The 26,556-nt window shown below is 59.0% G+C and overlaps 1 protein-coding gene across 7 annotated transcripts in view; it reads left to right on the top strand.

Annotated features, from left to right (window-relative positions):
* Nucleotides 1-23,522, top strand: part of BCL9L (BCL9 like) — a 66,818-nt gene extending 43,296 nt beyond the window's left edge. For 6 of the 7 annotated variants that reach the window (XM_074848681.1, XM_074848680.1, XM_074848683.1 and 3 more), the window contains exons 2-8: nucleotides 10,130-10,493; nucleotides 12,184-12,306; nucleotides 13,066-13,276; nucleotides 14,016-14,100; nucleotides 14,493-16,884; nucleotides 17,369-17,629; nucleotides 18,880-23,522. In XM_074848681.1, coding sequence (XP_074704782.1) covers nucleotides 10,193-10,493; nucleotides 12,184-12,306; nucleotides 13,066-13,276; nucleotides 14,016-14,100; nucleotides 14,493-16,884; nucleotides 17,369-17,629; nucleotides 18,880-20,033 — 4,527 coding nt within the window. In that variant the 5' untranslated portion in view covers nucleotides 10,130-10,192 and the 3' untranslated portion in view covers nucleotides 20,034-23,522. The remainder of the gene's footprint in view (nucleotides 1-10,129; nucleotides 10,494-12,183; nucleotides 12,307-13,065; nucleotides 13,277-14,015; nucleotides 14,101-14,492; nucleotides 16,885-17,368; nucleotides 17,630-18,879) is intronic. The other variant, XM_074848679.1, reaches the window with a different exon arrangement.
* Nucleotides 23,523-26,556: the final 3,034 nt, after the last annotated feature.

Here is a 26,556-nt window from a genome sequence, read left to right as displayed (position 1 = left end):
TGCCGGGGCTCGGGCTCGGAGCCAGAGCGCGATGTCCATGTGCCTGAGGGGACAACAAGTGCCCTGTCGCCGGCCAGAGGAGCTGCGCGCCCTTGTCCCTCTCTGCCGGCTGGCTTGACACTGCCCATCTTTTGGTAGCGGCCATCCTTCCCTGCAGCTTTCTGTCAGACTTGCTTCCCCATTGGCTGACTCCAGGGATGACAGGGCTGCCTCAGCACCCCTGCTCTGTCGCAGATTTCCTCTCCAGAATCCGTGGGATGAGGGAGAGGAAGAGGCATTTGGCTGGCATGCCAAGACTCCGTACGGGAAACTTTCTGGCTGTCGGTCTTCAGAGATGTCAATCCCGGTGTGTCTCGTGCTAGCTCAGAGACTGGCGCATCGGCTCAGTAATCCTGACGGACGAGAACTCTGGAACCTAATAGATACTGCGCTAGTGTCACCAATTAGTTCCGCTGCAAACCCCGCAGCTAATTTGCTTGTATCATAACCTAAACAGCTACCCTGCTTCTGAAAGATCTGTTATCTCCACTTCTCCCACTAGGTAGCCTCTGCACTCTTCTCCCCTCCTTTGTACCCCGGTCTTTGTTGATGCAATAACTTTTCGATACGTTCTGGCTTTTAAATAACAGCATAACTAGAGTTGAGCGTGGAGCGCCAAGGGCTGACCTGGGAGTGCTTGACGGCCCCGGTTACTGTACCAGGAGCAAACAAAACTGCTGCAGAGCTTGATCTGGCCGAGCCCGGGCACCTGGGCTCTGAGCACAGAGACCACTGCCCACCCCGAGCCTCCTGCGAGCCTTCTGCGGCATCAGGGCCGGAGGATTGTCAGAAGCCCTTTGCCACTCTGCGCATCGCAAGCTAATGAGACCTCTCTGTCCTGGTGGGTGGAGGAGAGGGGCTGGCGGGGGCAGCCCCAGCACAGGTTGCTGTTTGCTCTCTCCTTGCTGTCTGCGGGTGTATGGCTGCTGTTGAACAGGGGTCTCGCTGCCCGCCCCCCTGCCCCAGAGAGCTGTGGTTAGTGAGATGGGGCGATTTCTGGCTCTTTCTTCCTGTTTCTCATGGGGTGGTTGGGGGCCTGGGACAGGGTTAGATCGCTGTGTCTATGGAGGAGGTCAGTGAGCTGTGGGAGGGTTTGTGTAAAGGCAAAGTAGCCCCTGGGACTTGGGGTTAGGTCTGTGGGGAAGGCCGTGCCTTTTTGCACCCCCTGAGTGGGAGAAGCTGGGGAAATTTCAGCCTGAGGTGCGGAGGAGGCTTCTGGGAGGTGAAGCGTGGTGAGGAGGTGGAGCGGCTGCCCTTTCGGGGTGTGCAGTGGGGAAACCCCTCTCCGGATTGGTGCGAGCCCAGACTTTGATGGTAAAGCCGGATGGGGAGCATGGGCTCCCCTCTCCTCGAGGTCTCTCTCTCTCTCTCTCCAGCCCAGCGCTGGAGTCCCAGTACAGCCTGCCGGCAGCTGCCACCGCTCAGCGGCAAGATCTCTGCTGCCTGTGCTGGGGAAGGTGAAGGGTTTCCCAGGGTGGAATTTCCTGAGAGGCAGATGCACGGCTGCTTCCCCTCTGACCTTAAACCCCGATGTGCCTTAGTCATGATGGCATACAAATACGAGGCGACAGGGTGGGGGCTGGAGGGAGCTGCTGGGAAAAGGAAGTGACCTCAGCCGGGGTTTAAATATAGAGCCCAGGCTCCGCTGCGTGCTGGGCCTGGTATTTATAATCCTGGAGGAGTGCTGGGCGACTCTCTGCGTCTCCTCTGCAGTCCGGGCTGGCAGAGGGCAGTGTAGGAGCAAGATGCCAGGGCAGCTGGCTTTGCTTTCCCTCGTCTTCCCTGCATTTCTGTCGGCTCCCCCTCCCCAGGTGAGCTGGGGTACATATGTGTGCTCACGTGCGCAGACGCAGCGCTGCAATCTCTGCGATTTGCTGGCCCACGGGTGCTCCAGCCTCTGCTTTTTGTGCAGATGTGTCCTTTTTATGTTGCCTATAGTACCAGGACTGGGCGCAGGAAGGGAGCACAACTCTTCCTCAACTCACGTCTGTTTTGAGAGCAGGCCAAGAATCCTGGGACACTGAGTGATCTGAAAAATACCTACAGTCAGGTCAAAGTAAGGCTGTCAGTCCAAGCCTTCCTGTATGTGGCTTAAAATGTCTTATTTCCTCTGCTGTGAGCCTCCTCAAAGGCAAACCTGCTCGTTGTGCTGCTGGTGGTACCATGCGGTGCAGCTGGGGTACACGGCGTTGAGAGGTGACAGGGGTGTCCCTGCCACGAGGGCTTCCTGCCAGGACTCTGTCTGCAAAGATCGTGCCCTCCTTCAGGCTGGAAAGTGGCCTGAGCTTATGTTGTCAGGCTCAAAGAGAGAGCTGTTGTTTTGGGGAGGTTCTCTGCAAGGCAATATAGGATGTCTGGCCCTCGCTTGTGGCGTGCAAGAGGTGTCTCTGTGCTGCCTTTATCTGAGGAAGCGGGGTAAGCATCTGCCACCATATCCACTGCGAGGCTCTGTGCTCCAGCACGCCCCTCCGCACCTTGCGGCGGGAGCCCCCAGTGCCTGGGCACTGGTGGGAGGTGCAGCGAGTTCACTGGTGCTCAGCCCCGGCAGTGCCCCGGCTGACGCTGACACCCAGCGGCTTCCTCCCGCCATCACCTCCTGCGGCCCAGGGGTGGGGCGCTGGGCGCGACACCCCGGAAAATCTCCCGGTGCTTCTGGACACCCGGCATGGAGCTGGACCGGCCGTGGGTGACAGACCCCACAGCGCTCAGGATCCCTTATGTCCCTGGCATGGAGACAGGGGCAGGGAGGGGACCAAGCGTGACGTCCCTGTTGACGACGGCTGGTCTGTCAGGGAGCCCTGCAGAGGGACTTTCTGCTGAACAGAGGAGGAGGAACTATTGTGTTAAAGCTCCCAGCTCTGGGTGAAGCTCTGCCAGGTTCCAATCCTGCACACTGCTGGCATCTCATGGGCTCCTTTAGTTATTGCCAAGGGATCCCAGAGCAGTACTGAGCTCTAGACACAGCTGAAAGACCGTCCTTGTAGGCTTAGCTGCACCAGGCGTTCACCTGGCGCACCTGACTCTAGGCAGGACTTGACTGCCTTGTGATTCTTGTGGGAAAGTTGGGTTTGCCGGGTCTCGGCTCTGAGCCCTGCTGCTGAGGAGTGCTGGTGTAGCAGAGGGCAGCGTGAGGCACAGCTCACCAGGTCGGCTCTTCAGCGTTACTCACCCGGTCCCGGTAACCCCAGTGCACAAACACAGCAGGAATTGCCCGAGGAGGTGTTTTAATCCCATCTAGCAACTGCACGGGGAGGCCTGCGCCGTGGTCTTGCGTGTGTTTTCTGCCAGAGGATTTTCACAGGGAAACTGCCTCTTCATGTGCAGGGGAGCTCTGCGCCACCCAGCACAGCCGCGCTGCTGCGGTCCGTGATGGTCTCCTGCCCTGAGCTGCATGTGATGGGGCAGCCAGCGGTGAGTGGTTGAGGGGCTCAGGCACAAGGTGCTGTGGTGTTGTGTACCCCAGTGTTGTCACCTGCCTGAGCCGCACCCCTGGCATCTACAAGCAAAGATCCTTGAGTCAACCAAAGACTGCGTGGGGGTGTCCAGCTGTCACAGCGGCCCGTGACTCTGGCCAGGTTTCACATACTGCGGGAAGAGATCCTGCCTTGGAGGAAATCGAAGCTCCCTGAGCAGCCGCAGTACCTTTGGATGAGATTTCTGGCTTTGCTCCCTGACCTACTGGATGCTGTCATGCCACCGCAGCCTGCCAAGCTGCATCGTGCAGGGGGCTGCACTACCCAGCACGTGGGGCACCCGCAGCTTCCTGCAGGGCTCTCACTGACCAGCAGGTCGCACGAGTCAGCATATGAAATAATTCCTTGTTATCATCCCAATAGAGCCGCCTGTGACTGTCAAGTACCATCTGGCACGTGCAGCGTTTCTGTAGGAAACGTGCCGGCTGGACTCGGAAGCTGGAAGGATCTGCAGGGACCTGGGGACTCCCTGAGCTCAGGACAGGCGAGGCTCCATCTGGGGGTGCAGTTGGCGGCAGAAGAGTGGGAGAAGCTGTTGAGCTGAGGACAAGGAGGTGCTAAGAAACGCTCTTCTAACATCAGTGGGTTGAAGCTGTGGTGGGAGAAAGGTAGTAGGGTGCAGGCAAAGCAAACAGCATTCCCGATTCATCTCGCCCTCTCTGAGCCTTGGTTTGCAGCTGTGTTACATGGGGATGCCTGTCCCTAGGTGGAAGGGAATGTCAATCTGAGGTTTTGTCCTTCTAAAGAGCTCTGAGACTCGTGGTCAAGCAGCCCCACTGAAGCGCATCGTTCCCAAGGCAACTTCAAATGGCAGGAGACGGGCAGAGGCTGCCGAAACAACTCCAAGAGCTGCTGGGGTCCAGCAGAGCGTTGCGTTCTCTCTGCAGGTCTTTTAGAACCCTTCCACAGAGCTTCTGAGGGTGCCATCTCTTCTGCCATTTAAAAGGGCATGAGAAGGATCCGAGAAATGAATAGAAGAGAAAACGGGCTTCACCAGGCTATCACTCTGATGGTGTAGGAGCAAGATAATTTCACGACACATTCCAAACAGACGACTCTTGTCATCTTGTCCACAGAGCGTTGCCCTGTGGAACTCCCCACCACCTGGTGTCTCCGAGTCCGGACAGCCGCAGCGCAGCTCCGATGAGAACGTGTTGAAGCGGTAGCTGCCTGGGTTAGGGCTGTTCTTGCTGGTGATAAACACGCTCAGGCGAGTGCTCCCGTACAGGGATTAGGGAGACGCTCCTGCAGTCACTGGTTACTAAATAGCGTGCTGGCTCGGAGCTGTAGGGCTCGGGTGGGTTCCAGGGCTCGTCTGGCTGTTAGAGCCCATCGCTGACTCTTGGCTGCAGCTGGCTGGGTGACAGCAATGCTGTTTCACTACTGGTTTTGAGGGTTTTGTTTCTCACTGGAACAGACTCAAAACCCATTGAATGGTCTTGCGAAAAGGATTGTTTTGGAACAACCATTTTTGCATGGAAAAGGTCAAGTTTCTGATTCTGGTCTTTTTCTCAAATCAGAAATGATCTAGGAGTCTCGGACTTCAGAAATCTTGCTTCTGGCAAGTTTGTTATAGTCTATGCCTCTTTGAAATACTCTGACTTTAATGGAATAGTATGGTGTTTCTTTGGAGGTATTCCAACCCCTTCTCCTGTTCACCCCAGGAGGACTGGTGTTAGGCAGAGTGCCCCTGATCTCATCCCAACTCAGGGTGAGAGCTGTTTCAGGAGGGGGTGGCAGGTCTTTGGGGTCTCTCCTTTTCCTGTTCTCTACCTAATGCCTTTCTTCAAGAAGCCCTGGAGGTTGCTTAGGACCTTTCATTTCCAAAGCCAAGGGGTTCTGTTTGACTTTGTGGTGGTGTCCACGGGACGTTTTGGATGGGGCTTGTCCCAGGATTGCTGCTTGCCGTGAGGGGGTGGGTGGTTGTCAGCAGTGGCGATGTGGCGACGTGCTTAGAGGATGCTCGCAGTGGCAGCCTGGTCTCGTTCCTTCCCAGACTGGCTGGCAGAGAGGGGCTGGGTGACTTTCTGCACATTGCGTCACACTGTCGCGACCCATCTTGTACGCTGGGTGTTCGCGGGCCGTGGGGCATGTCAGCACAGCGCAGGAGCCCTGGGTTCTGCTCTTCACTCTGTACGTGCACGTCAGTGGTTGTCTGGGTTTCACAAGAGCTTTCCCCAGCGTCTGATAGGAGGGAGGCGCGACAGAGCTCCTTCCTTCTTGAATCGTCGTGACTCTGGTTTCCCAGCTTCTCTCCCGCCCCTTCTCCTGACAGGGATAGCGCAGCAGCAGTGCCAACCAGCACCGAGACGTGGAAGCTGTGGGGCAGGCAGCTGGGGCTGGGAGGCTTTCCTGCCCCATCCGCAGGCAGTCGCGGGCACCGCATTCTTGTGGCACTGTTGGGAATCTGTGTTATCGTCCTTCGGAGCGAGCAGGAGCATGATTCACCAGAAAGTCCTCCGGGAACGCAGTTGGGTTTCAGGTTTCTTGAACTATCAGCGAGCAATTCCGGGATTGGGAATATGTCAGCCCAGTCTCTCCTCGCCTGGAGCTTCCTCCTCGCCCTCTGCTGCTGTTCAGACCTTACTGGAGGAGGCTTACTGAAAGCAGTTTTTGTTGTTTTGTTTTGAGGTTTCTGGTCTGCTAAGGTCCCAGTCTTTGATTTAAAGCTGTGGCTTTTCAGATTTACCAGGCGCAAATACTCTCTGCATTGAGATGTAGCGCTTCGTTCAACAGAGATTTTTATTGTGCCTTGTAAGCCCCGCTCCCTGCATGAGGTAGGCTGAGTTGTCCCTCCATTTAATGACAGGGGAGTCGAGGCACCCAGAAACAGTACATCTTGCTCAGGTCACTCGCGGAATCGGTGGCAGCCGGGGGTAGAAACCAGGACTCCCGGCTCCTTGCTTTAACCACTGGGAATTAAGTTTGCTATTGTCTTTAAAACTACTGGGCTGGAGTGGGTGTGTTGCTAAATTGCAGAGGGAGCCAGATTTCTATGCAATCTCCTTTTTGTCATGTTCTTTTCAAGATGTTTTGGATCGTTTGTCTGCCCATGTCAGTGTATCTACTTTCTAATTAATTCTCCTCTGTGGCCCAGATGTGTGGCATGCCTGCTGGAATCTAGTTTGAATCGAGGGGCGTGTGCAAGGAGCTTACGGCAATCGAGATGCCTATCGGCATGCTGCGACCAGACAGATGGGAGGCCAGGGTGGATCCCCACTACGCATCTGCAATAGGATCCAACTGTTGCTACTCCCAAAAGCAGAGCAGAATCCGCAGGCAGCTGCTTCTGGCATTTGTCCCATTAGGGATTGCGAGGGGACTGCGGTCGGTCTCAGTGAAGGCTGGAAGAGGAGAGCTGCTCAAGGTTGAGCCAGGGCCCCCCGTCGGCCCAGAGTGGCTTTCCATCCTGCAACTGGCTGAGGCGAGGCACTGGATGTCCTCCCGGGAGCACCAGCCTATACTCCCAGAGTGAAGGAAGATGCCCCCAAACGTGGTGTCCTGGAGGGACCTCGCAGCCGGCGAGGCTCATCCCTGCGGCAGGCAGCATCCGCAGGTTTCGCTGTGGCGGCTGCCAGGTCCTCCGGGATGGACGCGTGTGTTCCCTGCCATCTGACCTGAGAACGAGAGGGGTGGGGGTACGTCTCAAGCGCTAGCCTCTGGACGCTGCAGGCCTGCTCTTAGCGGGGCCCCTGTGCTCTTCCTCCCTCCCGGGGCGTTCCCGCGGCCGTGCTGTGCTGTTCAGGCTTGTGCTGCAACGCTGCTGCTGAGCGTTCACGTTTTCGGCGAAGCGCTTGGGGATCTGTTTTGAATGCAATACCGTGTCCGCGCAGATGTGCCGCAGGCAGACCTGCGTCTCCCGGCCCGTTGTCGATACGGGTGGCGGTGGCGGCACCTCCTCGGCTGCTCTGGCCCACCCTGCTGTCCACGGGCTCGTGACCCTCCGGACTGCGGCGCGTTGCAGAGACCGCCGAGTGCGGCGCGGCAGGCGGGGGCTCTGGGCCACCAGCAGCGGGAGCTGCTGCAGGGCTCGCTTTCTGGAATGCTGTCTGGCAGCAGCCTCTTCCAGCGGGGCTGAAGGCTCCCTGCGGCTGGCCAGCCAGCGGCTGCAGGCAGCGAGTGTGCTTAACGCTGTAGTGCCATATGGACCTTCTCCTCCTCCCCGCTTGCCCTCTCCGTGTCTCCTTCCCCGCTCTACTCCCCTCCCCCTGCGGGCAGTTTGACAGAGCAATTGGGCAGGCACTGGGACGGCAGCTCTGACATAAATCTCTCCTGGTGTGGAATGAGGGGTATAAATATCCAGAGAGTGATGTGATCTTTCCAGCTGCTATTAATAGGTCCCTGGAGAACAAGAGTGAGCGAGACTGGCTGACACTTAAAGGGCTAGCAACTCCCTTATGTGCTGTGAAAATTAATCAGCGCTGTGGCTCACCATCTTCCTTCAGGCTAGAGCAGAGCCCTCGCCGAGGTGCGTGGGGAGGAGGCGGAGGAGGAGGGAGCAACTAAAGACTCGCTAGTTAGGAAGCGGCGATAGGCCAAGCTGTGCACCACCGATCCCACTAACTACCTCGGAACGCCTGGGCGGGCTGCGCGGTAGCGCTGTTCGTGCAAGCTGCTCCCGGCCGGGCGCCGCGCCGTGCCCGCCACCGCCGGCTTGGCCTGGCCTGGCAGCGAGGCAGGTGCTGAGGAGCCCCTTCCACGGGCAGGGAGCTCACTGGCGGTGGATGGCAAGCTGCAGCCTGCGCCTTGCGCGACCGCCGTCTTTCGGGTACTGCGGGCCTGCCAACTGCGCCTTGCTCTTCGCTTGCGTGCTGCTGTGGGTGTTTTGCCCCAGCAGAGCCAGCGCTTGGCTTTTGCCGACGGCGTGTCTTCAGGCCTGCCTTCAGCGAGCCAGGAGCGGTGCGCGTAGCACTGCCGAGCTCTTGCGGCACTATTTAGAGATGCGGGGTTTGGTCTGGAGCCAACGCTTCCTGTCCCTGGGTGGCAGGAGAAATCTGTGCACAGCATCTGGCCTGCGTGGTCCAGATGGGAGGAGCAGACCACGGGCCCAGTAACCCCCGTGTGCTGGGAATTTTCTCTGCCTGTGCGCAGGAAAGGTTCTTGAGTGCGCTGTGGGGGTGTCATGCAAACCAACATAGCAGATGTAAGCAAACAGAGAGTAATACCTCCACTTCCCCGAACACGTGGTTTACTCTTCTTCCCCCCTGCTCCCCAAGAGGTGGAGAAGATGGTGACAGGCAATGGGGGTCTTCGCTGCTTTGGGATCACTGGCTGGGGGAGTGAGGAGGCCGTAGCAGAGCAATGTGGGCCCCTGAGACAGGAAGAATTACATGCTCTAGATGAAGAAAGCCAGGAGTAGTTCCCATGGGGATGTGCCTCTCTGCACTGGTGCTGTCTCCGAGGGCTTAGCAGCGAGCGCGGTTCAGGACGGGAAGAGTCAGTAAGCGCCGTGTGTGAAGGTCAGGGACGCCCTCTCCCCGCTCAGGTAGCCCCTGAGGTGCCACGCTGCCTGTGCCATGTTGAAGAAGGCTACTTGCTGCAAATAGGAGGTAGTCGTAGGCCAGAGGGATGCGCCCTGCAGTTACCGGGGCTGTCTGTTGAACTGAGGGTTGGTAGCAGCCTTCCAGAAGGCACCATGTGCTCAGGCACTGTGGGGCTGTGTCCCAGTCTTCTCTAATGCCCACGCAGGGCTCCGGGGGGAAGAATCCCAGCACGAGCCCAGGAGGCTCTGCCAAGGCAAATAGATCCCGCAAGGAGGGCTGCTGCAGCGTCGCTCAGCTGCATGCACGTCCTCCGGCCCAGAAGCCTGCGCGCTCTGCCCAAACCGCCTCTTCCCTGAACTGCTCTGCCTCAGCCCGCGGGGCTGTTGAGAGCGCGGGGCCGGGTCTGGAGCAGGAGAGCCTCGCCCTGCTATCCCAGCAGGCCCGTGGCACGTTGCATCATCCCACTGGGCTGGAAGCTGCCACTGAAGTGGCCGCTCCCTCGTTCAGGGCCTTGGAGCAGGAGCCAGAACAGTCCCTCGGGCCCCTGGGAGAGACAGGGGTGCCACTTTGCTGACGAGCACCTGCGCTTCCCGGCTTTGCCCTTGCCTTGCGACCCACCACCACCTCCTCAGCTGCCTCGACCTTCATAGTCCTCCCCTGCCCCATCCCAGCTCTCCCTCGCATCAAGACCATTTGTTGTCTGCTCAGTTGGCTCCTGTGTGTTCTGCAGAGGAGAGGAAACTTATTTAGTGGCAGAAGGCGTCCCTGAAACCAGTAGGGCACCAGATTTCTGTTGAGGGTCACAAAGTTGTCTGAGCTCTGGGAACACCCACAAACCAGCCTCAGAAATGAGAGCTCTCGTGTCCGTGCCTGCGCCTTGCAGCGCTGGCAAGCCTGCCGTGCCTGGGTGGGAGTTTGCTGCTTGTCTGCACGCGGCTAACTGTGGAGCAGGATCCTTCGCGTGGAGGGGCCAGGGCTAATTTCTGGCTTGAGCGGCTCGGACTGTGCCTGCCGCAGGCCCTGTCTGGCCCTGTGACCGCATGGCAGCCCCCTGCCCCAGCCCTGGGCAGTGGCCCTGCCAGCCGTGCCCGCGCTGGGGGCACTGTGCCCACTCGCTGCCCTCTTCTCTCGCAGGTTTCTGACCGAAGGGCCTGGGAGCACCCTCCACTGGCGCTGTGGGAAGCTTTAGCCAATCCAATGCACCCTGACAACAAACTGCCCAGCCATGGCAAGGCAGGCAGCAGCAGTGCCCCGGCCCAGCACCACAACGTGAGCCAAGCACCCACCTGCAACCTGGGCTCTAAGGGTGTGGGGGCGGGCAGCCATGGCGGCAAGGCCACTCAGATCTCCCCTGGCAACTCTGGACTGAAAAACAGCCAGAACGCTGTCCCAAACTTCAGCTCCTTGAAGGGCAAGGTGAAACGGGAACGAAGCATCTCGGTGGACTCCGGAGAACAGCGAGAAGCCAGCACCCCTTCGCAGGACGCAGATTCAAAAGGTAACACTCTCTTAAACCTTGCCTCAGCATGTCCTCCTTGCAGTTGCTCCAAGCGTCCTGGCAGGACCTGGGATGGGAGCAGCTGTGAGCATCTTGGGTTTCTGTCAGGGCTTGTCCTGGCTGCCTGTGCGTCTTTGCATCGCTGCTTGTCGCATCCGCGATTTTGGGACCAGAGTGGCTGAGCGCTGTCTTTACGTTTCATTCCCTAAACTGTTTGTTACACTGAGAATCTGGGACTCCGGTGTTCCTGGGCTGCCGAGGCCAGCTAAGCAAGAGCGTGGTTCGCTCAAATTGCACCGAACGCCCCTGCTTTGCAATGTGCAGGCTTTCAGCTCGGGACTGAGTTGTTTTCTGTCTCCTTGCTGTTGCCAAAGAGCTGCCTTTGTGGTGTTCTTGCAGCTGCCCGATGACTTGGTCGTGGTTAGCGAGGAGGTGCTGCGAGGGTTGCTGTCTGAACAGTTCTGTGGTTTTGTCAGCGATGGATGACTCTTGTGTTACAGCACGTGGCTTCTGGAAAAGGGCTGAGTCAGTGCTTCCAAACCCTCTGGCTCCGCTGTCCTCACCAGCCTGCCCTGTAGCCTCTTGTGTTCCACCCAGCTCTGCGCTCAACGGCTGCACAGGACACTGAGGCATCTTGTGGGGGGTTGTCCGAGGAGAAGTCCCAGTGGCACCCTTGGTTCCAACCAAGCTTCACGCCTGGTCCCCAAAAGCAGAGCCGCTGTTCTGGCTTGTGCCCCCAAGCATTTGCCTTCACAGCCAGAGCTGTGTTGCCTGACTGGCTTAGGCCAGAGCCATGCCTTGGAAGAAGGGGTGCAACGTATCTGAGCAGACCTCCTTCCCCAGGAAAGCTTTCTCCCCATGGTGTTGTGGGGGTTACTCTATGCCACCAATCACAAGCATTTGTAGCTTTATCCCAGTACTGTCTCGCAGCACAGACTTCCACAGGGAAAGTATTGAAATGGCTTGATCAGGAATGCCTGAATCTCTGACGTTGCTGCTACAGTGCACTGTTAGATCGTGTGAATATGGCCTGGAAACCCCTAGATGATGTAAAAAAGGGAGGCCGAATGCTGTTAGATTCGAATTAAAGCACAGGACTGGAAGTTACCCATCCTGTGTCTGATTCCTTTCCCTGAGTCCCTGGGTGCCTTTAGGCAAGCGACCTCCTCTCTGAGCTGCATCAGTCCCATCTGAGAAATGGACGGATCATCTGAGTTTACAGAGGGCATAAAGGCCCCTGTCCGATTGATGTCTGCGACGGGGCAGAGTCTGTCTCTTGTTCCTGCAAAGGATGTGAACGTGCCCTCCCATCCCATTTTCAGGTTTTAATTGCTAAATCGCAGACCCCTTAAATTCAGGGTTAATGCCCAAAGCTCTCTGGCTTGGAACAGCAGTTGGACATGGCCTGTGTTTGCAGACTCCTTTCAGACAGTAAGAACTACCTTTCGTTCTGAAGCGCTAGCTCTCTCTCGCAGGGGAGTCTCGCCGGGTCTGGCTGCAAAGACAAGAAGCCCAGACTGAGCAGATGCCTCGGGATCTTTACCCGGGCTGGGCAGATGTCGGTGTAAGGCTTCTTGCCCAGCGCATCCCGGCTGGGTTGGCAGCACCAGCACGCAGCTGGGCAGAGCCCCGGCCTTGCCAGCCCCTGCCAGGTCTCCTCAGCTCTTCTGAGGGCTCTGTCCCTTCGCAGGTGAGGTGGCTCCCCGCAGCAAGCGACGGTGCGTGCTGGAAAGGAAGCAGCCCTACAGCGGGGACGAATGGTGCTCTGGGCCGGACAGCGAGGAGGACGACAAGCCCATCAGCAGCACACACAGTGAGTGTCTACCGAAGCTCAAATAGAGCCAGGTCCTTCCCGCAGCTCAGCAGGGCAGACAGCACTGGCACCTCTAGCTTTGCCTGCCTACGCTGCCTCAGCCGGCTCTGGGGAGGGGTGGCCCGTTGCAGTGGGCGGTCGTTGTGCTGGGAGAACGTTTGCAGCCACGCAGTGAGGTGTGGGACCTATTTTGTGGCGATGCTGCCAACATGCTGGAGGAGAAGGCATTGAGGTTGAACGTCCCTGCTGTACGTTGCTCTGGCCAGACTAGCAGCAGAGTTGCCACCTTGCGAGCATGCCTGGCTTAACTCTGGTTAAGCATCCCTGCCCTGGTCGTGGCAGCCAGACCATGCGACATGTATTGCCCTTGTTGCAGCACTAAGTCTGTGCCAGGCCATCCACGGCTCTCTGCAGCTGTGCTTTAAAAGCAGACGAGCCTGAAGAGGCTCTCGGGGTCTTGATGGTGGTTCAGACAGGGCTGAGCTGGCCAAAGTGTGCACCTTTTGGGACAAGAAACGGTAGGTCTCTCCTGTTTTCCAAAAGCATCAAATCTCTTTGATTTTTTGTATTTAGAATTCACTTTACATTCAAATTATAACAGAGAGACTATCTGAGAGAACCGGGCAAGGTCCTGTGGGGCCCAAGGGTCGCAGCTGATGGAAAACATGGGAGTGGATAAAACCAAGCGAGGGTGGCCTTTGTGCCGGCCTGCGCGCTGCGCTCGCCGCCGTCGGTAGCTTGTCCCCTGTGCTCCCGCAGATTGTAATGTAGCAGATCCTGCGATGTCCACGGCCTCACAGCTTGGCCCAGGGTCCAACCCGCTGCCGAACCTCAACGAGACCAGTTCTGCCAGCGTGCCTCATGGTGCTGCCCCCAGCTTGCGGTCAGACGCTGCAGGAGGCGGAGGTGGTGGAACAGGGAAGCCGCCGTCACAGTTCGTTTACGTCTTTACAACGCACCTTGCCAACACGTAAGCAGCAAACCCGTCCATTCCCCACTGGTACAGGGCCGGCCTGTCCCTCCTGCCCTTCAGCACAAGAGCGCCGGGCAGACCTGTGTCTCTTCGGTTGCACAGAGTGGGTCCCCTCTGAGGGTCAGGAATTTTCTGGCAGCTACTGCTGGTGGGTAAACTTTGTCTTAAACACACGCTTCCCCCCAGCGATGCCCAGCGCTGCGTTCTGTGACACGTGCCGCAGGGTGCGTCTAGTCAGTGTCCAGGGAAGAGTCGCCCAAAGCAGCGTGGACTGCTGGCTGATGTGGAAATGCCGAAGGGGCTGGGTGTCACGGGGAGTGCCTTGCAGCACTTGGTCCTCTCCACTCCACCCCTCCCTTCTGTCCTGCACGGTCTCAGCCGCACAGCCATAGCAGCTCTTTAGTTTTGAGGTGCTGCTCTACCCCAGGTTCGGGGCGGTAGCTCCAAGAGCATCTCGGTGCCAGCCACCTTGGGGCAGCAGCACAAGGCAGAGCCGAGTGCCCAGCACGGGACGTGGGAAGAGGGAAATCCCAGGGCAAGTGATCATCAGTTGGAGAACCTTGCTGGGGCCTGTGCAGGACAGGGGGGAGGACTCTGAGAATATCCCCCCTTCTCGGTGACCTCCAGAGATTTCCCTCTTCCTGCAGGACTGAGGAACAGCGGTGGCACCTGGGGCCTGGTGTGGGTGGGATGGGGCACAGTGCCTGTTCTCGAGCGGTTTGTGCTCTCTCCCCAGAGCTGCAGAAGCTGTCCTGCAGGGCCGAGCCGACTCTATTCTGGCCTACCATCAGCAGAACGTCCCGCGGGCAAAGCTAGACCAGGTAGACCGGGCTGTGAACCAAATGCTGCTGTCGGCACACGCTGACGACTGCTGACCCTTCCCCGGTGGGCTCCTGGCTCAGCTGTGGAGGAAGGGTTTGTCTGAAGGCCCTTCCGACGGGGTGGGAAGCTGCTCTGCTCCGGAACCTCTTTGGAGCGCGTCCCGGCTGCTGTCTGCTGTGAAACGTTTGGGATGGGGCAGGGCGTGCGGCCCCGCAGCCACGTGGGCAGAGACCCTGACTGTGCGTTTCCAGGGCATGCGGTAGGGCCGGCGTCTTCCCCACGAGGAGCGAAGGCGAAGTGCCGTGGGGCGTGTTTCTGGGACAGAGGGTACAGGGAGGAAGGCCCACCTAGGGTTTCTCTTGCTCAGGTTTATTTCCCTTTTCTCTGCCAGGCGCCAGCTCCTAAAGTGCTGGGGGTTGCTGAGCCGCTTCCGATTAACCCTCCTGCTGCCAACACTCCACAGTCCCAGCCACCAGCACCTCAAGCAAGTCAGCCGCAGCCGCAGCCTCCCCCGCCGCAGCCTCCGCCCCCGCCTCAGACCATCAGCCAAGCGCCTTTGCCTGCGCCCAGCAGCCTGCCCCAGGAAGGGACAAGCGAAGATGTCCGCAGAGATCTGACTCCCAACTCTTTGGGGAACAACAGCGGCAGCAACCAGCCTGGAAGTAACCACGCAAATACGCCCACCGCGTCAGCCAACACCATGCAGCCCGGGCAAGTGGACTCCTCCGCCACGTCCAGCTCCAGCCTCCTCGGGGAGGGCCCGGGCCCGGCGATGCCGGGGAACGGCCAGGCAGGCCTGGGCCCCAGGAACCCCCTGAACTCGGAAGGGCTCTCGAAGGAGCAGCTGGAGCACCGCGAGCGCTCTCTGCAGACCCTGCGGGACATTGAGCGCCTGCTGCTGCGCAGCGGGGAGGCCGAGCCCTTCATGAAGTCCGGCCAAAACGTGGGCGAGGGCGGGACTGCCCCTCAGCCACAGGCTGCCCCTGCTCAGCCCCCCGCGCCCCCCGCCAGCATGAAGAAGTACGAAGAGCCTCTGCAGTCCATGATCTCCCAGACCCAGAGCCTCGGTGGGCCCAGCCTGGAGCACGAGGTGCCCCACCACCCCAGCGCCGACATGGGGCAGCAGATGAACATGATGATGCAGCGACTGAACCAGGACAGCCTGACACCGGAGCAAGTGGCCTGGAGGAAGCTGCAGGAAGAGTACTACGAGGAGAAGCGGCGGAAAGAGGAGCAGATCAGCATCCACGGCCGGCCCATGCAGGAGATCATGATCCCGCAGTCGATGGGGAGCATGATGATGCGTGGGCCCCCGCCGCCCTACCACAGCAAGCCCGGCGAGCAGTGGCCGCCAGGGATGGGCAGCCAGCTGCGGGGACCCATCGACGTGCAGGACCCGATGCAGCTGCGGGGGGGGCCGCCCTTCCCGGGGCCGCGGTTCCCTGGGAATCAAATGCAGAGAGTCTCCGGCTTCGGAGGGATGCAGAACATGCCCCTGGATGCTCTTGGGCCCATGAACGCCATGCAGAGGCCGGTCAGGCCCGGCATGGGTTGGAGCGATGATATGCCTCCTATGGGAGGCCCCGGCAACTTTCCACAAGGCACCCTGCCCTACCCGTCAGGGCAAGGGGACCCCGAAAGGTTCATGAATCCCCGTGCCAGGGAGGAGATCCTGCGGCATCAGCTGATGGAGAAACGCCCTGTGGCAATGCAGAGGCCCATGGGGATGTCCGGCAACTCCATGAGCCAGGGCATGGAAATGGAGAGGATGATACAGGCTCACAGGCAGATGGATCCATCCATGTTCGCTGGGCAGATCACAGGGGACAGCCTGAGCAGTGCCCCCATGGGAATGGATTTTGCAGGCACTCGGGGGATGCTGAGCCCCCCCATGAGTCAGTCGGGCCTTCGGGACATGGACGCACCCATGGGCCCCGGCAACCTCAACATGAACATGAATGTCAACATGAACATGAACATGAACCTCAATGTCCAGATGACCCCGCAGCAGCAGATGATGATGTCGCAGAAGATGAGGGGCCCCGAGATGATGGCCCACCAGGGCATGAGCCCTGAGGAGCTGGCCAGGGCGAGGGCTCAGAACGGCAACGGCAGTGCAATGCTGGGGGGACCTCAGAAGATGATGATCCCCTCCCAGTTCCCCAGCCAAGGACAGCAAGGCTTCTCGAGCGGGCAAGGGCCTTATCCCAACATGCCCCAGGAGATGGGCAGCGGCTCGGACATGTTCAGCCCCGAGCAGGGCACCATGCCCGTCGGCAGCATCAGTGGCACCACCAGGCTCAGCCACATCCCGCTGCCTCCGGCCTCCAACCCCGCTCCCGCGCAGGGGGGGAACCTGGCCAACATGCACCCGGCGCCTTCCCGGGGGCTGGGCCGCCGGCCCTCTGACCTCACCATCAACATCAGCCAGATGAACTCCCCCAGCATGGGCCACCTCAAGTCTCCCACCCTTAGCCAGGTGCACTCGCCACTGGTCACCTCCCCCTCTGCCAACCTCAAGTCCCCGCAGACGCCCTCGCAGATGGTCAGCATGCCACCTTCCAACCAGTCCGGACCCCTCAAGTCCCCGCAGGTGATGAGCTCCTCGCTGAATGTCCGGTCTCCGACGGGCTCACCGAGTCGCCTGAAGTCCCCTTCTATGGCCGTTCCTTCCCCTGGTTGGGTGCCATCTCCCAAAGCCACCCTGCCCAGCCCGGGAGTCAACCAGAGCAAGCAGACTCTCAGCATGAACTCGTCTACTTCCATGGCAGGACTGGATCAGGGTATGCCGGCTATCTCACGGGCGAGGGCGCGCGGGTGGTCCCTTTTGGTGAGCGCGTGGACGGTGTTTCTCTCGGGCCCGTGTGCTCCCACAGGAGCAGGGAGATGCTTGTGCCTGTGTGTGCCCTTACGTGTCGTGGAGAGAGTCTTCTTTCCTAGGTGTCCAAACAGGGCCTTTTCGGGTAGACGGGAGGGCAAACAGAGCAGCCTCTACTTCAGCCCCGGCTCTCTCTCTGGGATATGGGTGGCAAAAGATGTGTCTGTGCTGGGCAGTCACGGCCAGTTTGAAGGGGAAGTCCATCGCCATTCTGGGGCAGGGTCTCCGCACGAGCCCTCTCAGAGTCCAGAGGGTGCTGGGCTGCGCCAGCTCCATGTTTCGCAGCCTCCTCTGGTTGCTGCATTGGAAGGAGGGGACGGGGTTGCTGTCCGATAGGAGCAAGCCACGGTGCACAGGTGCTACTAAGCTGGTGTCTCTCTTGCTTGCAGGTTCTCTCCCTTCCGGGCCTCGGAGCAGCTCCTCCGCACCAGCCAGTAACACCTCTAGCACCATGAATCCCAACATGCCTTTTACTTCCTCTCCAGATCCATCCCCCTCCCAGAACCCCCTCTCGCTGATGATGTCTCAGATGTCCAAGTACGCCATGCCCAGCTCCACACCGCTTTACCACAACGCCATCAAAACCATCGCCACCTCTGACGATGAGCTGCTGCCGGACAGGCCGATGCTCCCGCCTGGAGGCATGTCAGGTCCGTGCTTCTCGGGCCGGGCTCGCCAGGGCGCGGACCGTCTCACGGTGCCAGCAGGCCTGGGGCACCAGGTGGAGGCGACCTTAGAAACCGTCTTCTCCCACCGACTGCCATGTCAAACAATTTGCCCTCGTTCATAATAGTCTGCTCGCTTCTGCGCCCCGTGCCCAGGCTGTCCATCAGCTCTTGGCTTGGGGGTGCTGTCTGGAGGGACCTGAGCCATCTGGCACTTGAAGCGCCTCTTGGCCACAAGCTTTGGAAGTTTTCAGGACTACCTTTACCCTGCGCAGATGCACGGGCCCTGGATTGTCACGGCTCCTGGAGCTGTCTCAAGCCCGGGAGCTGCAGGCAGAGGTCTGCTGCTTGGAGCCCTCGTGTCGTTGTGCAGCGGGCCAGGGACGCTGCAGGGTTTGGGCGTCTGGTGTTTGGAGTGGAGGGCAGGTGCCTGCACGGGCAAGGCTGTGTCGTGGCATGGTTCCGATTTCAGTGGGCGACAGCCCGATACGCTCCGCTAGCTGCCAGCGCGGGTGAGGACAGCCAGGCAAATGAGTGTTTGTCATCACTTGGTGACCAGCCTGGAGGGGAATTCCAGCACGCTGTACCACTTGATTTAGGGGTTTAAAGCTGTCTGATAAATATTTTTGGCAGTTTTGAAAATGAAAAATTAACTTTTTGACTCCTTCACTGCTGAGTAGTCACTTAGGTTGCCCGCAGGCATGCAAATGCGTTGGCTCCCTCCTCACCTGAACCCCTCTGCAGGCACAGATCACTCTGCTGTACCGATGAGCTGAGCGTAGCCCTCCCTCTTGGACAGCACCTGTGTCTGGCTGCCACCTCTGGCTTTTTCTCTCCTTGCCACCTGTGGAGCTTGCCAGGTGGCTGCCCCCACGGGCAGGCAGTGCTGAAGGGGCAGCTGAGCACCCTGCTGAGGTCATGACGTAGGGCTGTGCCCAGGTGCAGAGCCCGCCGGGACTCTCAGATGGGTGAGCTGTAAGGAACTGCACATCCAGCGCCGGCCTGGATGAAGCCGGACTAGCTCTCTGCTGCTCGCCGGCTCGGGGAGCTGGAGTCCAGAGCACTTTCTCCTGAGGTCGGTGCTTTGCCAGCCCGTCTTGTGGCGGTGCACTGAGCATCACGCTCCGGGCTCGGGGCTTTCTGAGCAGGAGCGTGTGCAGTTCTGGGGTGTGGATTTTGCAGCCCCAAGAGATCTGTGGTCAGAGCAAACTCTTCTCTCTTCTTCCTCTCCTCAGGCGTGACGGGGAATCAGCCGAATCAACTGCACTTGAACTCCATGGGGCCCGGATCCTCTCAGAGCCCCATGGGAATGAACCTGCCTGGTCAGCAACCCCTCTCCCATGAACCGCCCCCCACCTCCATGATGTCCTCCCCGAACCCTCTGGGCTCCAACATTCCTATGCACCCCAGTGCGCCAGGGGCAGGCGTGCCCCCCCAGAACCCCATGATGCTGCCCCCAGGGCCCCAGGATTCGTTGAACCAGCAGTGCGGCCCCGTGCCCAACAGCTCGCAGATGATTCCTTCCAACCAGCTCGTGTTCCCCCGCATGCAGCAGCCGCATGGCGCCATGCCGTCCCCGGCCGGAGGCATGCCCCTGGCGCCCGGCGGCGGCCCTGCCATGCAGCAGCATTACCCGCCAGGGATGCCCTTGCCGCCCGAGGACCTTCCCTCCCAGCAGCCTGGCCAGATGGCCCCTCAGCAGCACATGATGGGCAAGAACATCCCTCCTCGGATCGGTGAGCCCTACCCGCCCGTGCTCCCTGGCGTGGCGTCAGTGCTGAACGACCCTGAGCTCAGCGAGGTCATCCGCCCCACGCCCACCGGCATCCCCGAGTTTGACCTGTCCAGGATCATCCCTTCGGAGAAGCCGAGCAGCACCTTGCAGTATTTCCCCAAGAGCGACAGCCAGGCCCCCAAATCGCAGCCTTCCAACCTCCACCTCATGAACCTGCAGAACATGATGGCTGAGCAGGCGCCGGTGCGGGCAGGTATGAACGCCCCCAGCCTCCCTGGGCAGCAGGGCGTGCAGAGGGGCCTCGGCGTGCCCATGTGCCACCCTGGACAGGTGCCCATGCTGGGCAGGACAGGCCTTCCGCCCCAGCAGGGCATGATGGGCAACAGCATGCACCAGGGCATGATGTCTCCGCAGCAGAGCCTGATGGCCCAGCAGAATTTCATGCTGATGCAGGCCAAGCAAAGGAGCATGTCGGTGTCGGGGGACATGTATGCCCAGACCGGACACATGATGTCACCTCAGGGCTCTCTCATGGGGCCCCCGCCTCAGCAGAACCTCATGGTCACGCACCAGATGAGGCAGAGGAGTGTCTCCCTGGACAGCCAGATGAGTTACATCCCCGGGCCGGGGAACATGGCGAACCTGCCTTTCTAACCCCGGCTGGCGCTCGGGGGTGGGGGGACGGGGCTGCCTGTACAAACCTTTTTAAACCTTTCTTCGGGGGAGGGTTGGGGGCCAACGCCAGTGGAGGACACCACGTGGGATGCTTTTCATATCGGATTCACCTCTACACAGAAAACCAGATGTGCAGTAAACTTGATGTGAATTGGGTTTGTTTTTCCTTTCTTTTTTGGGGAAGGGGAGGGTGGAGGGGCTGGGAGTGGGGCTGGTACTTTGAACCTTGCGTGATGACCAGGGACATCCAGACCCTGGGGCCGTTTGTAAAGGTTTCGTTTATGGTTTTCCTCCGTCAAGTGTTTTTCTTGCCCTTTTTTTCCTCTCTTTTTTCCTTTTCCTTTTTTTTCTTTCTTTTTTTTTTTTCCTTTCCCCCTTTTTTTAAGCAACCAAAATGTGCAAGAGGGTTTTTGGAACTAGCTGTAAATAGGTCGCTGGGAAAGGCAAAACTTGTGCTGGTTTTTAATTGTTCTGTATTTCTGTGTTTTAATAGAAGCCTCAAAACATGTTTTAAAAAAAAAAAACGGAAACAAAAAACATGCTAAAGGCAACAGTGTACAAGGATTGAAAACTCTCCTTGGGGGAGGCAGGAGGATCCCCCAGGGTGCACAGGGCATTGAGAGATCCCATTGTAGAGTGACTCTGTGTCAAACCTGTGTTGTTCACGCGTCCGAACGGTGTGCATGTGCAGGGTGTATAGTTTCACGCAGACCTTAGGCTCCGTGGAGGCTGTACTGAGTCCGCGAACATGACCGAGGACCGTCGGGGAGGTCAGAGCCACGGCCCCGGTGAAACGCTGCCGGACCAGCGTCACCCGGCAGGGCAGAGGCCGTGGCTGTGCGAGATACGGCTGTCGCCGGTCCACGGCTGGGACGGGGAGGGTGCCGGCCCTTTGGCTGCAGAAGCGGCAAGGATCTGGGCGTCACGGATGACGACGTGCTGGACCCGGAGGTCTCGACCGGCCGCAGCGCCTCTGGTCCCTTCCCTTCCCTTCACGCTGTGTCCCCTGTGGGCAGGGTGGTGCGGGGCGCAGGGACAGACGGGCTCCCAGGTGAGCGAGGCAATGCGTTCCCGTGCTTCCAGGAGAGGCCAGCTGGGAACCCTGCTCTCTTGCAGCCTTCCTACAGCAGTCCTTTACCCATCCCTCGCCCTCTGCCACCACGCTGTGCCCCCTCTACCTCTGCTGTTGAATGCTCTCCCAGGTCTTCCTCACGCCTGCCGCTCCTCCTCCTCTGGAGTTCCACAGGCACTCTTTGGCTCCATCTCGCCCTGAGCTACCAGCAGCAGCCCTGCCCCGCTGCACAGGAGAGGTCCAGCCATCAGAGAGGACCTGCCCCTGCGGGCGATATTCCATCTGGGTACAAGCATTGTCTTGTCCGGCGTCAGCGGTGCGGCCGTCCTGCGCCCTGGACAGAGGCGGCCAAGGTTGCGTTGCAGCCCCTCGTTCCTCGGCTGGCAGAAGCGTGCTGTTCGAACAACTCCGGCTTTCCTGGATGCGCTCCACTCCCCCATCCTCCTCTGCGTAAGGTCTTCCTGCATGCGGCACCGATGGTCTTTCCTACGTCCGTTCACGGGGGGGACCGTGGGGTGACGCGTGTGCACTTCTGCACGTGCGGCCGTATCTCTGGACCTCCGCGGGGACCGCGCCCCAGCATGGTGTTACCCTGTGGGTGTCCATTGGTGAACTCGGGCACCAGTTGGAGGATTATCTCTGCAGAGCCAGACTTAGCATTCTACCTCTCTTGTAACAGAGCTCACCTTTCCCTACTTGCTACTGCAGGGAGGAGAGGGCTTTAGGAAAGGGAGATGGTCAAGTAGCGAGCGAACGGCAGTGCTTTTTATTGCGGTGCAAGCTGTTCGGAAAGGCCAGCGGGTGCTGAAGCTCCAGCCCAGCGGCTGTCTCGATCCAGCCTGTGAGAAGATGGAGCCACTGAGTCCGCTGGGGAATACCTTGATGCGTTGGGGCGTTTTGTAGCGAGCAGTGCTGGGTGGGATGCGTGGGTCTGGATTCAAGGAAGGATTTCACTCTGGTTTCCTGCTTTGTGTGGTTTTGTTATGTACGATGTGAGCGAGCAGCATTTTCGGAGGTGGCAAAATGGGAGCAATCCCTGGAAGTGCTCATCCCTGCCTTGGCAGCTGGAGCAGAGGAATCACCTTCAGCTCAGGCTAACCAAGTGTGCTTTGAACCTGATGCGTTAGCTGGTTGGATTCTTCATCCTTTCAGCATGTGCGTTTCATGTGGGAGGATGTGGCTCGGACAGATGTAGCTCTTTCAAAGCTTGACTTGCCTAAATGGCTGTGGCTTCTCTTGGCTGCACTTCGGGGTGTTGGCTGCTGGTAGTTTCTCGCAAACATCCAGATACCAGTGCCAGCCCCAAACCTCGCTCATCACCCACCAGCTAGTCTCGGTTAATTTGAAGCCATAATATTTTCTATATGGAAGTATTTTTGTTTGTCTGTAGACAGCTGTTGTTTTAGCCCGGTTGAGATCTCCACGTGTCCGTACCTTCCCTGTCGTCCCTTTCGCCCAGCCCAACTGGGAAGTTGCCTGGGCTTGCAGCGCTCACTCTGTGGCAGTGCGTTGTCCGCGGTGGCCACTGGGCAGCGCCGGGGAGGTCGGCGCGGCCCGCGCGCAGGGACGGGGCAGCGCGATGCCCTTTTGGCCTGGCGGCAGGAGGAAGACCTGTCCTTCGGTGACAGACGGGTAAGAAGCAAAGCCTTTTGACTCGGCAGCCCTGGATACAAAAGGGAAATCCTGACGCTAGGTCAGAGCTGGGGACTCTGGAGCAGCGGTTGGTGCTCCTCTGCAAAATCCCACGCCCTGGAGCCAGCCCTGCCCCTCCCGCCACGGTGGCGGAACAACGGGGAGAAGAAGTGCTGCTGAACGCCCCTCTGCCCCGGGCACTGCTCCCAACCGCACCTGTGAACAGCAATATGGCAGGAGCTTCCCTGGAAGCTCAGTAACAGCCAGTCCTTGTTAGACCCGGGCAGGGTTTGCCATCAGCCGGTTGCCCACTGCCGTGAGCTGTGTCTTAGTCTCGTGTCTTGTAGTTTATTGCTCGGCTTCTCAGCTTGAGTTCTGTGTACTGACTCCACCTAATCACAGTAAAAGGTTTACCCATGTTTTAGCCATGACTTCGCCATGGTTTTCCAGCTCCAAAAAAGCGAATGCTGGGAAACCGCATCTTTCAGTCCATCAGATAATCACACGCCCGGAATTAGCTTTCACGTTGAGGTAATGGTGACTGACCTGTTCTCTGTCATCCCATGGAGAAACTTCCCCAGTCATTTTGTACCATTATATAAATATATATAAATATAAATATATAAATACAATATGTGAAGACATCTTATTGGTTTTTATTTGAAACAATTTTTAGGCTTGTTTTTGGGTATCTGTGCTGCCTGTAATGTATTGACCTGTTTTATAGGTGCCTTTTTATTAAAAAGACAAATTTCAAAACCTGACCCTGTGCCTGTCCTCTGTGGGCTGCGTGATTTTCTGTGGGGCTGCAAGCAGCTGTGCTCAGCCCAGCCCCTGGAGCTCAGCCAGCAGCACCGGCGGCAGGTTGGGGCTGTTCCGCGGGGCTCAGCTGGCCCCACTGCAGGTACCTTATGTTAGGGGGCGGAGGGGCTCTGTTGGAGAGGAGTGGAGCGGAGCAGAGCTCTCCTGGGGTGCAGGAGCTGTCTGTGCCGGAGGTATTCTGAGACTTGGCTGCAGTTGGAGTTCTCTGCCAGTGGAATTCGGGCAGACCCCTCCTGCGGCATGGTCAGCCATTTAGTGCCTGCCGCGCTCTGGACAATTCGGTCTCCTCGGCCACGTGCCTGCTGGCTCCCCGGCATCAAGCGAGACCCAGCCACGCAGCTCAGAGCAGTTCGTTACCATATCGTGGATTTTGCTGGCTAAGTCCAGGCTGTGCGGGCTGTTCTCTCCCATCCTCTGCCGTGCCAGCCCATCCTCTAGCCCCTGTGCCTTGAAATGGATCCTCTTTTCTAGCCGCTGCAAACAAGTAATGGTCATAAGGCAAACGGCCTCATTTTCCTGCCTGCTGCTGGTCCCTGCCTCAGCGGCTGTTGCTGAGCACGTCTGCTCCCAGCCACTTGTGCCTGGCAGGGAGCTGCAGGCCCCTGAGCAGGGGTAGGAGAGGGAGAGGGACCCGCCACCTGAGGTGCAGGTGCAGCTTCCAGGGCTGCAGGTCCCATCTCCTGCAACTTCAAAGCGGTTGCTGTGTGCCTCCAGCTGAAGAGAAGCTCCTGCCCTTCCTGAGGTGGTCATGAGATCCTTGGAGGTGCTGGGATACCTGTGCTCGGTGCAGACCCTGCCGTGAGGCTGCTCCCTGCCTGCAGCAGGCAGCTTACAGGCAGCGGAAGCTGGACTGGAACCAGACAACGACCTCGGCAGGACGTCAGACGGGACAGTCCTCTCAGGTAGGTGGAGGGGCGTGGACCCGGCTGGTGGGGGTCCATGCAGGGCCACCCTGGACGCCTCGTAGTCCTTGGGCAGGACTGCAGAGTGGAGAGGGGACCTAGAGCAGGGCCTGGCTGCCCAAGCTGGCTGCTGGTGCCTGGAGCCCCACAGGTTACACTTGTTACGGGCATCTCGTGACCTGGTGAAGCTCCTGTGTGCTGTAGATGCTGCCTGCTCACAGGGAGCCAGAGCAAACACGGAGCACGCCGTGATGGCAGCGGGGTGAGAGGCTGGTTCTGGGGGCTTGGAGAGAAAAAGGGCTTGTGCTGCCCAGGACCTAACCTCGTGGGCCTTGGTGTCATCCGTCCAGAGCCGCTTGTGCTCAAAATAAGGAAGACACGGCAGGCCGCAGTAGGGACGCTGAAGTGCTTGTTTGGTTCAGGGAGATGGGGGTGAGGAAGTAGGTTGTTGTCTGGATAAGGAAAGTGAAACTGTGCGTGAGTCACAGGGGGCGGGGGGTGCTGGAGCTGCTTGCTGGGGTGCGAGGGCGTGGGGAGAGCCCCTTCTCTGCAGCACTCCCAGGCACAGGTTCATTCATGCGTTCCCTGGCTTGCGCTCGTCGGTGCATGCTCCGCTGCCCGCCACGGTCCCGTGATCGCTGCTGCGTGCCTGTAGCAGGATGCTCTGCTGAAACACCCCAGCTCTGCCTCCTGGGAGGCTCGGTTGCCCTGCAGGAAAAGCAGAGCAGTGCGCGGTCATGGGGGTCTTGTGTCCCCTTCTTTGGGGCTGCCTTCAGCGGGGACCAGGGCTCTCTGGGGGTTGGCTGCTCCAGCCTTGTTTGCGGAGTGCAGCCCGGGGCCGGGGTCGCAGAGCATGCGCTGTGGACCGTGGTGACGTGGCCTGCCCGCACGCCACCTTCCCACTCCCCGCAGGAGCTGCCTCGGAGCTCCCCTCGGCTCAATCCCCCTTCCCGGCGGCCTGCGGGGGGCAGAGCCCATCTGCCTCGTTCCGTAGCGGTGGGCTGGGGGCCGAGCAGAGCTCTCCCGGGGAGCCTGAAGGTCTGTCTGCCCACGGGCTGCAGCGCCCGGAGCGGCTGCGGTGGTGTGGGCGCTCGGCAGGGAAGGCTGCTTGGGCCGAGCCGTGTGACGGCCACGCAAACCTCGGGGAGATGGGCAGGATTTCACTGAGTGGAAAGCCCAGCTTCCTCTGCGGTGAGGGAGAGTTCCTCTTGCTTTCTTCTCGTCGCCGTTCATCAGGCTGGCTGCAGGAGCCTTTGGGGACGGCTCTGCCAGCTCTGAGCCAAACCTTCCCCGGGCTGGCTGAGCCGAATGCCGGTGCGCAGGCTGTTTTCCACCCGGGTTAGCAACCACTGTAAAACCGCGGTGGAAGGGGCTCTGTAAGGCAAGGAGCTAATGTAGGTCTGGGCTGACCCTGAATGCAACAGAGCCTTCTGCAGCACTGGTGAAGGTGCTGGGGTGCTCTTATGAGCCCTGTGGTCTCTGTGTGCGATGGCAACGCTTGTCAGAAAGGTGCCGTTAACCCGCTTAGTGCTCTCTGATGCATTTCCCTTGCAAAAGTGACATGACGGCAGACAACTGCTTACGAGCACTATACATGAGAAGGCAGAATATTATTTAACTGTTTATTACAGCTCACGTCAAAACTTTCTAAAAGTTTACCAACATACCAGTACTAAAAACTATAGTAACAATAGATGCATAATCTGTTCACTCTTGTTTTGCGTGCAGGTGTCCTTCTTACCTTGTGAACACTGTAAGAAGTTTACGCATGTTTGTTTATTTCTTCAGTAACACTTTTGTGTAGGAACACAGTTCCCATCAGAACTGGAGCTGGGGAGGTGTTTACAGTGAGTCTGTAACGGGTTTGCTCACAGGTACGACCGTGGAGATAGTGAGGGCAGGCTTCAGAGAGCTGCTCTTCCTCTGCTGCACATATGTGCTTGGACGACTACAGTCGCCATTACCTGCAGGTTTCAGCTTTGAAGATGCGGCGCTGCAGGAAATGGTGGACTGCTCTTTGTGTAAAAGCCCTATGCTTGGGGAGTTTTCCCCTCAAGTCACAATTTCAGAACAA

The sequence above is a fragment of the Strix aluco genome, chromosome 23 (genome assembly GCF_031877795.1).
Source record: "Strix aluco isolate bStrAlu1 chromosome 23, bStrAlu1.hap1, whole genome shotgun sequence".
Lineage (NCBI taxonomy): Eukaryota > Metazoa > Chordata > Aves > Strigiformes > Strigidae > Strix > Strix aluco.
The sequence above is the reverse complement of the archived record's forward strand: the minus strand, read 5'-3'. Positions and strand labels throughout refer to the sequence as shown.